The following is an 11,911-nucleotide window of genomic DNA, read 5'->3' as shown; positions in this document are numbered from 1 at the left end:
AATCATCTATCAGTCTGTCTGGACTTGTTGAAATGCTGGTGAGGGAAAAATCAAGTCAGGGCTCACCTGCAACACCACACCCACTGGCAAGGGGGCGCACTGGGTCAGCCTGGAGCATTAACAGTGCTCAATACACAAAGGAGAAACCTACAGTCTCTGTGAGAAAGCACCCAGGGGTGTGACTGGGTGTAGACCTGGAGTCTAGTCCCAGCTCTGCCACTGATTCAGTGTGACTTTGGCAGGTCACTTTCCACATCTCTGTGACTCAGTTTCCCCATCTGTAAAATGAGCATAATAATGTCTTCTAAAAATATGCTGAACCCAAAGATATAGGCTCAACACAGGAATGACTGGATGAAATGCTTTGGCCTGCTACTAGACACACAGGCTAGGTAATCATAATGATATCTTTTGCCCCTAAAATCTATGGATGGATCTAAGAATACTTCCCGACATGAGCGGGCTATTTGGAAGCAGAAGTATTTGTAAAGCACTTTGGAAGGGAAGGCTAGAGCGTATTTATCATTAAAGATTGAGAGTTGTTTTCTTTTATTACAGCAGTCATTAACCGGGAGCTCCGTGCCCTTACACACAGGTGTCCTATATTCAAACTATAGCTCTGCCTTTGGATTGCAGCTGATGTGTGAGGCTACATTTATCTCAGGGAGTGGTTCCTGTTTTCTCCTGTGGGTGGCTGACTGGCAACGCAACTTATTACAGGAAACTGGATAATGAAAGTGGTTATAAGAAAAGAAACACATTACAAGTCTCGGCTTCAGCATGTCTGCCGGGAGAATCGGAATCCTGGTAGCTCTGTCTTCCTTACAGCAGATTCTAGGTACGGTATGGAAATCTTTGTGCTGCTTTGCTCATGTTAAAGGCATAGTCCAAGCATAGCGAATGCTTTTTGCTTTGTCTTTGCCAAAGAACTCAAAGTCTCTGTGGACGGGGCCTCGGCCATGTAAACAGGAGTGAAATGTGAGGCTCTGGGGTGGATAAATGTCAAATGAAAGGTTTTCCTCTCAGGTGTGCCCACATTTGAAATGGGAGGGGGGATTCCCTGTTCATGGAGATATACCGACACTAGCTGTGCTCGAGTAGTGCCTAAAACTAGCAGTGTGTCCGTGGGGGCACAGGCCCGGGGGGTCAGGCAGGATTGTTCTCGGGATGGCTAGTCCGAGCCGCTGCCAGTGCTGCGGTGGACATGCTGCTATTTTTAGGCGCTAGCTCACGCAGAGCTAGTGCAGGTACATTTACATGAGCTGGGCATCACACCCCCACCTCAGATGTGGACCTACCCTGAAAAGCATCTTGCTGAAGGAGCAGGGATAGCTAGAAATTGGTTCTGTCCTGAAAACCCCAGGTGCCTGGCGTGCAGGGCTGGCAGGGCCGTGGCCTGCTTCGCACTCGGAAATCTGGAATTTTTGGAGCAATCTGTTTAAAAAAATTGGAGTTGAAACAGTTGTCTGAGGAATTGCCGTAGGAACTGAAGGCAGCACCGTCAAACCAGAGCATGTAAACTAAGAACTGATCCAGTCCTTTCCCCAGAGCTGGATCTGAACCCCAAGCTGCTTTTGGGGGTTGAGAAAAGCGTGGGCAGCCTACGACCTCACTGAGGCTGGACTCAGACGCTCCGAGCTGGTTCTTGCGCTTGAAGGACAAAGCCTGAGGGGCAGGAAAATGGGCAAAATCACAACATGGTCCAAACACCCCCCAGGGCCGGAGTGAATCACGCCCATCGGGAGCGGTGCAGGAAGGCGTCAGAGAGCAGTAGGTCCTCACACGTGCTGTTCTCCCATGAGCGCCCAAACCCATCCCAGCCCCAGAATCAAGCCTGGAGCATTCAAATAGCTTTTCCTTCCTATTTCCTTCCTTTCCAGGCTCTGTAGCTCTGGGGCAGCCCACCGTGCGACTGTCCCCCCCTCGCAACGTGACGCTGCTGTCGAAGGATTTTGGCATGGCTTTGACGTGGCTCCCCGGCGAGGGGTCCCCACCAGATGTGCTGTATACTGTGAGGTACCGAAGGTGGGTATCCCGCAAGGGAAAGTGACTAGGAGTGCCTGGGGCTTGTTCCCATGACGGGTGGGGTGCGGGGAGAACTGTGGGTGGCGGTTCTATTAGCGGGGTCTGTTCATAGCTTTTTTTGCTGGATGGACCAGGCCCGCAAACAAACTGATGAGCTCCAGGGCCATTCCTTGCAGAGCTAGGATTGCCGGATGTCTGGTTTTCAACTGGAACACCCGGTCGAAAAGGGAACCTGGCGGCTCCGGTCAGCACCGCTGACCAAGCCATTAAAAGTCCCGTTGGTGCGGGGCTGGTAGGCTCCCTACCTGGCTCCGTGCAGGTCTCCAGAAGCAGAGACATGTCCCTGCAGCCCCTAGGTGGAGGCACTGCCAGGGGGGCTCTGCGTGTTGCCTGTGCCATGAGTGCGGGCTCTGCAGCTCCCATTGACCGGGAACCGCAGCCAATGGGAGCTGCGGAGGTGATGCCTGAGGGCGAGGCAGCACACAGAGCCACCTGGCTGCGCCTCCAACTAGGAGCCAAGGAACATGCTGGCAGCTTCCCAGAAGCCACCTGAGGTAAGCGCCACCTGGAGCCAACACCCCGAACCCTCTCCCAGCTCCCACACCCCAACCCTCTGCCCCAGCCCTGAGCCCCCTCCTGCACCCAAACGCCCTCCTGGAGCCTGCATCTCCCACTCCCTCCTGCGTCCCAACCCCCTGCCCCAGCCCAGAGCCCCCTCCCACACTCCAAACCCCTCAGCCCCAGCCCGGAGCCCCCTCATGCACCCCAAACCCCTCATCCCTGGCCTCAGCCCAGAGCCCACACCCCCAGCCAGAGCCCTCACCTCCCCCACACACCCCCCAACCCCTTCCCCAGCCCTGAGCCCCCTCCCACACTCTGAACTACTCATTTCTGGCCCCACCCCAGAGCCTGCACTCCCAGCCCAGAGCCTGTACCCCCTCCCTCACCCCAACCCCCTGCCCCAGCCCAGAGCCCCCTCCCAAACTCCAAACCCCTCAGCCCCAGCCCGGAGCCACCTCCTACACCCCAAACCCCTCATTCCTGGCCCCACCCCAGAGCCCGCACCCCCAGCCCAGAGCCCGTACCCCCTCCCACACCCCAACCCCCTGCCCCAGCCTGGTGAAAATGAGCAAGTGAGTGAGGGTGGGGAGAGAGGGCGGGGGAGAAAGAGGGAGGGGGGATGGAGTGAGCGGAGGGTGGGGTCTAAGAGAAGGGGCAGGGGTGGGGCCTCAGGGAACAGGTGGGGCAGGGGGTGGGGCCAGGGTGTTCTGTTTTGTGCGATTAGAAAGTTGGCAACCCTGTGTAGAGCACTGAGGGGAGCTGGGGTGCAGGCAGCTTAGAGCCTGGTTAAAAGGACTCTCTGGCGCTGCCCAGGCCAGCAGGGCCGTGTTTGCTCTCTGTGCTGTTATGGGGACCCTCCTACTGCACCCCACGCAGCCTGGCTGCTACAATTCCCTTTCTCCCCTGCCATTCTGAGCACATCCCTGTGGTCCCTGTCTGGCTTCCTGTCTCTTACCACTGCAGTTTCAAGTTCCTTAATCTCACTTGCCCCAACCTCTGCCTTCCTCTTTCACCTCTCGCTAGAGGGTCTCTCTCCTTGCTGCTCCCTTCAGCTGGCCCCTGCTTCCGGCTTTGCCTCCCTCTCCAGGTGGTGTCCGTCCACATGGGCCTGGTTCCTTTGGGGCCTGAGCCAAGTCAGTAGGAGTCTGTCCATTGATGACCGTATAACTGGAGACATGGCGTTTCACCAGCAGGAAGCTGGTGCAGCGGAGTGGAGAATCTGGCCCCTTGTTCTCATCTACCAAGCACAATCTCTCTCTTCCTTATCTCTCCTTAAAACCCACTGCTTCAAACCTCCCCTTCCTTTGATCCTCCACCAGCCTTCCCTCCCCTGGGCTGCCTCTCCTCCTGCCTGTGTTGGCCTCTCCTTCCCCAGGGCCTGCTTGTGCAGCCCACAATGGGAGGACTTGCAGATCCTGATCCATCCTACAGGGATGTCAATGGGAGCCTTTCCACTGGCCTCCACGGGCCTGGAGCAGGCCCAATCAGCTTAAGCTAAGAGTTTCAAAAGTGACTTGCGGGCCCCAGTGTGAGACACTTTCAAGGGGCCTGATCCTCAGGAGTTGCAGAGGACCATCCCCCTGGAAATCAGGACCTTTTAAGGCAGCTCAAGTAGGGCACCCAAAAAAACCCCACAGGTGCCTAAAATTCCAAGTGACATTTGAAAATCTTGTCCTGGCGTTGTAAAGCTTTTAAGGGAAGAGACTGAGTCTCATTCCTTCTACCTTAAGTACTTATATGGCCCCCATCGCTGTAATATATGAGTGCCTGACCGTGTTTAATGTGCTGCTCATCCTGACATCCCTGCAAGGCAGGGCAGTGCTATTATAAGGAAACTGAGGCACGGACACTAAGGCTGTTTCTACGCTTACCGTGGTGTGTGGAGTACAGACATAGCACGCCCCCCAGCAAAGGAGTAAATAGCAGTGTAGACGGTGAAGCACTGCTTAGTCCTATAGAGACATGTCATGTGTGATTTTCCCAAGGTCACCCGGGAAGTCTGAGTCAGAAAAGGGGATTTGATCCATGGTTGCCCGAGTTCCAGGTTTGCACCCTAACCACTGGGCAATCCTTCCTTTCATTCTGTTGCTGTAAAGCAGAATGTAAATCTTTGGGGCCATTTAAATAATTAGAATTTGGGCTCTGTCCCTTTACCAGGGCCAATCCCTGGGAAGAGGCAAATGTGGGGAGAGCTCTGCCGTAAGCCCGCAGCCACGTTTGGTGCCAGTTCTGCAAAACGCCACCCCTGCTAGCCCGAAGAAGCACTAGATGTTCAACACTGTGTTGGTTTTGTTTCTTCTTTCAGTTGGAATCAGGTAAAACAGTGGGAAAAGGTCCAACACTGCAGAAACATTTCCCAAACCACCTGCAATCTGACTTGTGTGTCAGACCCGTTCAACAAATTCAGCGCCCGTGTCAAAGCCCTGTCGGCAGGGCGCCAGTCCCCCTGGGTGGAGTCGGGATTCATGGAATATCAGTTTGATGGTACGTTATTGTTAGTCTATACTATGGCTGAACGGCCTTTCCAGAGAGAATGTTTGTGTGATGCTCCCACAGCACTAGAAGAGTTTGGAGTTTCTCTCTCCTCTCCTCCACGCTTGTAAGATTTCGTAAGGTGCTCAGATACCATGGTGATGGGCACGGCATAAGAACCTGAATAGAACAGACCCACACTACAGCTGTAGGCCCTATGCAGAGAGCTGAGTCTCAACAACCTCCCCTGGGGGAAGGACAGTGCCAGTTGTGGAGTTTCTGATCCCGAGCTCTTTGTCCTTTGTTATCCAATATGTTCACTGAGATCGTGCCTTCCGCAGATCAAGTGGCTACCGCCAAGTCAGATGCTTAAAGCAACTGGCAGGCCCACTGACGGGGGTAAAGAGGGCAACTGTCCAGGGGCCGGGGCGATTTAAAAGGGCCTGGGGGCCGCCGCCGGCAGTGCAGCAGGGCTAAGGCAGGCTTCCTGCCCGCGCTCACTCCGCACTGCTCCGGAAGCAGCTGGCACGTCCCTGCGGCCTCTGGGGAGGGGGGTCTCCACGCGCTGCCCCCACCCCGAGTGCTGACTCCACAGCTCCCATTGGCTGGGAACTGTGGCCAGTGGGAGCTGCGGGGCAGTGCCTGCGGACAGCGGCGCGCGGAGACCCCCTAGGCCCCTCGCATAGGAGCCACTGCCAGAGGGGTGTGCCAGTCGCTTTCGGGAGCCGCCCAAGGTAAGCGCTGATCCCCGACCCGCTCCTGTACCCCAACCCCCTGCCCCAGCCTAGATCCCGCACCAAACTCCCTCCAAAAGCCCGCACCCCCTCCCGCGTCCAAACTCCCTCCCAGAGTCCGACCCCGCATCCCCTCCCACACCCAAATTCCCTCCCAGAGGAAGGGGCAGGGGTAGGGGGTGGGGCAAGGGTCTTTGGGTTTGCGCGATTAGCCAGTTGGCAACCCAACCGGGTGGGCATGTGGAAGCCCTGGCTGTGCCGGAAGAGCGCGCCCAGCAGCGCAGCCGGAAACTCACTGGCCACCAGCCAGCGCGGGCGCAGCACCGCCCAAATGTCAGGCAGACTGCGTCTGCGCAGGTTCAGCTTGTGCATACATGGGGGCCCATTGACTGTTCTGCCCTGGGACCCAGACATGCTGTCGGCAGGCCTGAGCACTGGCTTTGAACTCTTGGTATCCATCTTAGGGCTTGTCTTCACTACCCGCCGATCCGGCGGGTAGCAATCGGTCTATCGGGGATCGACTTACCGCGTCTAGTGAAGACGCGATAAAATCGATCCCTGATCGCTCTGCCGTCGACTCCGGAAATCCACCACGGCAAGAGGCGGCAGCGGAGTCGGCGGCAGCGCGGCAGCGGTCGACTTTCCCCCGTCCTCACAGCCAGGTAAGCCGACCTAAAATACGCAACTTCAGCTACGGTATTCACGTAGCTGAAGTTGCGTATCTTAGGTCGGACCCCCGCTGTAGTGTAGACCTAGCCTAAGAAAGAGCCTGAGCTTCACAAAAACTTAGTGTCCCGGGTTACTTTGTATGTGGCCTGTTTGGGTGGCTGGCTTTTGGTTGCATACTGGGATCTATGCGAGTGCTGCTCTAACATCTGGGCACTCAATTACAGTGGAACTGGCTCCCCCGGCACTAGAAGTGAGCGTGTCGGAAAGTACAATCAACGTGAGTGCCGCTTTCCCCCTGGCTTCCTGTGTGGAGAGCATCTTTATCGATCTGAAGTATGACCTGGGCTTCTGGGAAGCCGGAACTGAAGACAAGGTCAGAAGACCAGTGCTTCATTGGATTAGGCATAGATACGTACTGGAGATGCAAAGCTTGGATCTTGATCCAAATGTCTCTAAAGTTCTGGGGAGGGGAGCGGGTTGGATCTGGGTTTTTGGGAACTGGGAATCATGGGAATAGTTGTTTGACCCCCATATCCAAGATTCCACTTCTTTCCACTATATATCCCACAATGCACAGAGACAAAAGTCCCAGGATACATAGAGTCCTGCAAAGAAGCAAAGCCTCATGGGATACCTGTCCAGAACGCTGCCTACGTCCTCCACACAAAGTCCAAAGCTTGAGACACGCTGATAGGTATTGAATCAGAGAACAGCTGATGTTGTGTACACAGTCAGAGCATGCCGTCTCACATGCACCAGTTAGTGTGCAAAACACTCAGTGCAAATTAGCCCCCCAGTCAGGAGCGCTGCCAGCTTTTCTGCCGCCCTAGGCGGCGGAAGGTCCCGCCCCGAAATGCCACCCCCCCATAGAGGCGGTGGAAGGTCCCGCCACGGAAATACCACCGCGGTCGCCACCCCCCAAATCGCAGCGCCCTAGGCGACCGCCTAGGTCACCTAATGGGTTGCGCCGGCCCTGCCCCCAGTGCAGCCAAGGCCTAGAAGACTGAAATAGTCAAATGAGAAATACCAGTGCCAGACCAGGCGTCTGTGGAGTAATACGTGGTTCTTGCCTGGCTAACATCTACACACACGGAAGAGGAGAGACATATCTCAAAGGTCCCTCCAGAGTCTAAACAGAGGATCCAGGTCTTAACAGAGAACCCCAACTGTCTCCAACCCTCCGTTTTCCTTGTGTCTCAGCAGATGCAGTACTGCGACAACATGAAGTGGGACAAGGTAACAATCAACACTCGGGAGATCAGCGGCAATTACTGCCTGAGTGCCAGGGCTTCTTTCCAAGTAATCAAACTAAAACACAGCGAGTTCTCCAAGCCGATGTGCATGTTGTTCAAGTCCAAAGGTACGGCCCTGCTGGGAGGGAGCAAGGGATCGGTGGGAAGGGGCAGGGCTGGGAGGAAATTTTTCCATCCAAATAGGTTTTTGACAGAGAATTGGGTCCAGGAAAGAGGCTGGTTTTGCAAAAAAGTGTCTCCTTTCTGTGAAAATTTTTGTCAAAAACCAAAATGTCCGAAAAACTGAAAGACTTTGGCCATAAACCAAAATATTTTAGCCAAAATAACTTGGTTTTTCAGCCCAGAATTTTTGGTATTTAAATTTCCCCTGAAAATGTAAATTGTCCATGGAGAACTTAGATTAAAGGGTTCCCCCCCCCCATTTTCAGCAACGTTTTCTGTAAAAAAATCAGTTAGGTTTTCACCAGCTCTAGACAGGACGCTGGTCTGGATGTGGGCAGACCTGAGTTCTGTTGCTGGCCAAATCACTCCCTTGTCTAGGCTGTTGTCAAATGAGGAGAATGACACTGAGGTTTGAGATCGACGGATGAGAAGTCCTCTGTAAGTAGGGTGACCAGATAGCAACTGTGAAAAAACGGGAAAGGGGGTGGGAGGTAATAGGCGCCTATGTAAGAAAAAGTCCCAAAAAACGGGACTGTCCCTATAAAAACAAGTATCAAAGGGGTAGCCGTGTTAGTCTGGATCTGAAAAAGCAGCAAACTGTCTGTTAGTCTATAAGGTGCCACAGGACTCTTTGCGCCTATAAAAACAGGACATCTGGTCACCCTAGCTGTAAGAAGCTAGTAGTACTTGTAGAACATGTCCACACCAACAGAACTATTTCTTGGCTTTCTCTCTTGCAGCCGTGGACTGGAAGTTCCTAGTCACCATTGCAGTCCCATTGCTCGTCCTGCTTTTCCTTTGCGCTGCTGCTGCGTCCATCCTATGTCTGTGTAAACAAGCTGCCAAGAGAGTGAAGAGGCCTCAAGCTTTGGTATGGAAAGACTGCATTATTGGGCCAATCCTGGAAGCTGCTGTGTTCCTGCAACTCTTCCCGATTTCCCCCGCACTTCTCAGGATTGGGTCCAGAACTGAGATCAGATAACACATACTTCAGTGTATTTGTAGAGCGGTAGCACACAAGGCTTAGGAAAGGGATAGATAATAGGACTGAAAATATCATCTTGCCTCTATATAAATCCCTGGTATGGCCAGATCTTGAATACTGCGTGCAGATGTGGTCGCTTCATCTCAAAAAAGATATATTGGAATTGGAAATGGTTCAGAAAAGGGCAACAAAAATGATTAGAGGTATGGAAGGGACAGGAGCGGCTTCCAGCCGCAGGGGAGGAGGGGGGGGGGGAAGGGATGACCTGGCCTATGTCTTTGCAGAGCTCATTTCCTCTCCTCCCCCCACCCCCAGTGCGGCTGGAAGCAGCTTGTCCCTTTCTGCCTGCACAGTGTCAAAAGGCAGTTAACACCTCCAGGCTGCTGCTGGCCACCCACATAAGCCAGCCACCTCGGGCTATAGCGCAGGCAGGAAGGGGTTAAGCCCTAAGGCTGCATTAAGAACAGGAGTACTTGTGGCACCTTAGAGACTAACAAATTTATTAGAGCATAAGCTTTCGTGGGCTACAACCCACTTCTTCGGATGCATATAGCGTGAAAACTCTATATAAGGCTGCATTGTGCACCAGGGCCCAGGGAACCTGCCTGCAGGGGCTTCAGTGAACCCGGCCAGAGAGGTGGCTCAGCAGGGGAGAGTGCCTAGGGGATGGAGCAGCCCTGCGCTCCCTGGGGGCAAGACCCGGGGGTGGGGTGCTGAAGAAGGTGCTAAGCCTCTGCCCTGAGGGCTGCTGTGGAGCCTGCAGGTTCGGGCGTGAACAGGCTGGAAATTGCTTCTCCCCCCTCCCCCAGTCCCGCCACTTCAGAGCTTAGCTGAGGGGCGGAGAGGCTTCCCGTGCCAGCGCTGTTGGTGAGCTGAGCACTCCGACCAGGGATTCTCCACACAGCGCTGGGAGCAGGACGCGACCTGTTGGGGGGTATATGAAGGGGGGGAAGGGGCAAAGCAGGGAGAGGACAGTGAGGGGGGAGCACGTAAAGGGCCGATGGGTGGGCAGCAGAGGCAACACGTAACTGGCCATCGCCTGGCGCCTGCCAGCACGCACCAGCCACCGCAGCGCGCAGCCAGCGCCAGCCAGAAACAGGACAGGGTGGCGGGGCCCTGCTGGCCGAGAGCTGGCACACAGTAGGGGCTGCGCTGATGAACCATCGGGGGAGCGGCCAGCCCCACACGCTGTATCTTTGCCCCCCCCTGCAGCCTTGCACACCCACCCCCATCGTCCGCCACTGGACACCCACCCCTTCACCACTGGTGGGCGGGTGGCTGGCGAGCAGGGATCTGGCCAGCAGCAAGACCACCGTATTGATGCGGGGGAGACAGAAAATACGGGACAATTTGTCTGTTTTTAAGAAGAAGTCGGGACACCTGCAGGAGAGCTTAAATACAGGACTGTCCCTTTAAAAACGGGATGTCTGGTCACCCCAACTGAAGTCAGTTGGGACTGGGCCCCATTGTGCTGTACAGTCCCACAATAAGAGCCATTCTCCAGGCTCTCTGGCACTTCCCATGCCCACTGCAATTGCTTTAAAAAGTATCTGTCAAAATGAAAACCCCCTTTAATCTTCCAATCTCATTTCCCTTCCTGCTAGGACTTCTCCCATTTCAGGGCTCCTCGGAAGATCCTTGAGAAGGAGCCCAGCGAAAAGGAGTTCTTTGAGGAAGACCTCCTAGTCTGCATGGAGAAGCCAGAATTGGGAGGGAGAAGGAGTGGTCCTTCAGTGAGGAACAACGTATCACTAAATGCTTCTCTCCTCTCACTCTGGGAAGAAGAGGAGGAGGATGACAGCAGCAGTTTCAGACCCTACACTGAAATGCCTCGGTTCCTGAAGAGAGCTCCCAACTGCCAAGTAGCCAGCACGAGTCACCAAGGGACCCAATCGGGTTCTGAACTGGGCGGCTCCCACCTTGAGGGAGGATCTGTGTCTGACCTAGCAGGGTTAGGGTTCTCTCAGCTTGTTTGGAGAAGGGGCTCGGCCAAGGAGGACACCTCTGGGTTCCAAGACAGCGAGAAATCCTTCCTTTCTGAGAGTTCCTCCTTGGGAGACTTCTCTCTCATTGAAGCCCGATATCCAGCTACTAATGGACATGGGCAGCTCGTCTGCCAAGGAGACACCTTCCTTCAGATGACTGTGTTGATGGAGGGGCTGAATGGGAAGCCTCCTGCTTATGAGCAACGCCTGCAAATGAGACATCCCCATAACACCAACCATCAGCGGCATCCTTATCCTGACCCAATAGTGTGTGTCGCACTAGAAGTCAGCCAGGACTCCGACGGCTTCCCTCTTGAGGGGCAGCTTGTTTGCTTTCAGACTTTAAAGCTCGCAGAGGACGAGGGCATCGCAAGCGACAGCGACAGCCTCACTGTGTGCTCGGAAGAAGACCCACCATCCCTGGCCTCGCTAGTAAGCGAGACTTTTGAAGCTGAGACACGGGGGAAAGGTGGCAGCTTGCAGCAAGAGAGCGATCCAATCTTTAAATTCCAGGGATATCAGCATGTGCGTTATATGCCAAGGAACTGACTGGGATAGCAGCCCTGTGGCTGGCCTGGATCTAGGGAGCTCCATCCAGGAGGAAAACAAGGACAAGTGTTTGTCAGACCCAAGATTTATGCTGCTTTCTGCTACTGTTTGTCCTGCCTAGGGCTAGGTCTTCACTCACAGAAAGAGGTGGGTTCTTATCATGGGGTATCTAATGCACATTAGCTATCCCGCTGGAAAAACAAGGCACTGTAGTTTTACCATGAGGTAAGCAAAGTGAGGTCGACCCCAGGAAGGGTTATGGTGCTAGTCTTGCCTAGCTACCTCATGGTAACACTACAAGTGCCTTGTCTCCACTTAGAATTTTACAGTGAGATAAGGATCTCGGGTTAGTTATTGTTCAGGCTGCATGACCTCTGTCATGGAGGTCGGGGAAGTCATGGATTCAGTGACTTTCCGGGACTTCTGCAGTAGCCGGTGTGGCTGACCCGAGGGCCATCCAAGCAGCTGGCCCCAGGACCCTCAGCAATGGCTGGCCAGGTGCAGTCAGCCCCCGCT

The 11,911-nt window shown here is 54.6% G+C and overlaps 1 protein-coding gene across 1 annotated transcript; it reads left to right on the top strand.

Moving 5' to 3' along the window:
- Window positions 1–780: 780 nt before the first annotated feature.
- Window positions 781–11,395, top strand: IFNLR1 (interferon lambda receptor 1). The gene is made up of 7 exons (XM_065421872.1): window positions 781–838; window positions 1,881–2,025; window positions 4,892–5,070; window positions 6,686–6,834; window positions 7,662–7,821; window positions 8,617–8,747; window positions 10,466–11,395. The coding sequence occupies exons 1-7, from the start codon at window positions 781–783 to the stop codon at window positions 11,393–11,395; spliced, it is 1,752 nt and encodes a 583-aa protein (XP_065277944.1).
- Window positions 11,396–11,911: the final 516 nt, after the last annotated feature.

The sequence above is a fragment of the Emys orbicularis genome, chromosome 23 (genome assembly GCF_028017835.1).
Source record: "Emys orbicularis isolate rEmyOrb1 chromosome 23, rEmyOrb1.hap1, whole genome shotgun sequence".
In the NCBI taxonomy this organism is placed as follows: Eukaryota; Metazoa; Chordata; order Testudines; family Emydidae; genus Emys; species Emys orbicularis.
The sequence above is the reverse complement of the archived record's forward strand: the minus strand, read 5'-3'. Positions and strand labels throughout refer to the sequence as shown.

Coding starts and splice junctions, on each gene's coding strand:
- IFNLR1 (XM_065421872.1), top strand. CDS start 781: ATGTCTGCCGGGAGAATCGGAATCCTGGTAGCTCTGTCTTCCTTACAG. Junction 5,071..6,685: donor CATGGAATATCAGTTTGATG/GTACGTTATTGT, acceptor ACTCAATTACAG/TGGAACTGGCTCCCCCGGCA. Junction 7,822..8,616: donor CATGTTGTTCAAGTCCAAAG/GTACGGCCCTGC, acceptor TCTCTCTTGCAG/CCGTGGACTGGAAGTTCCTA.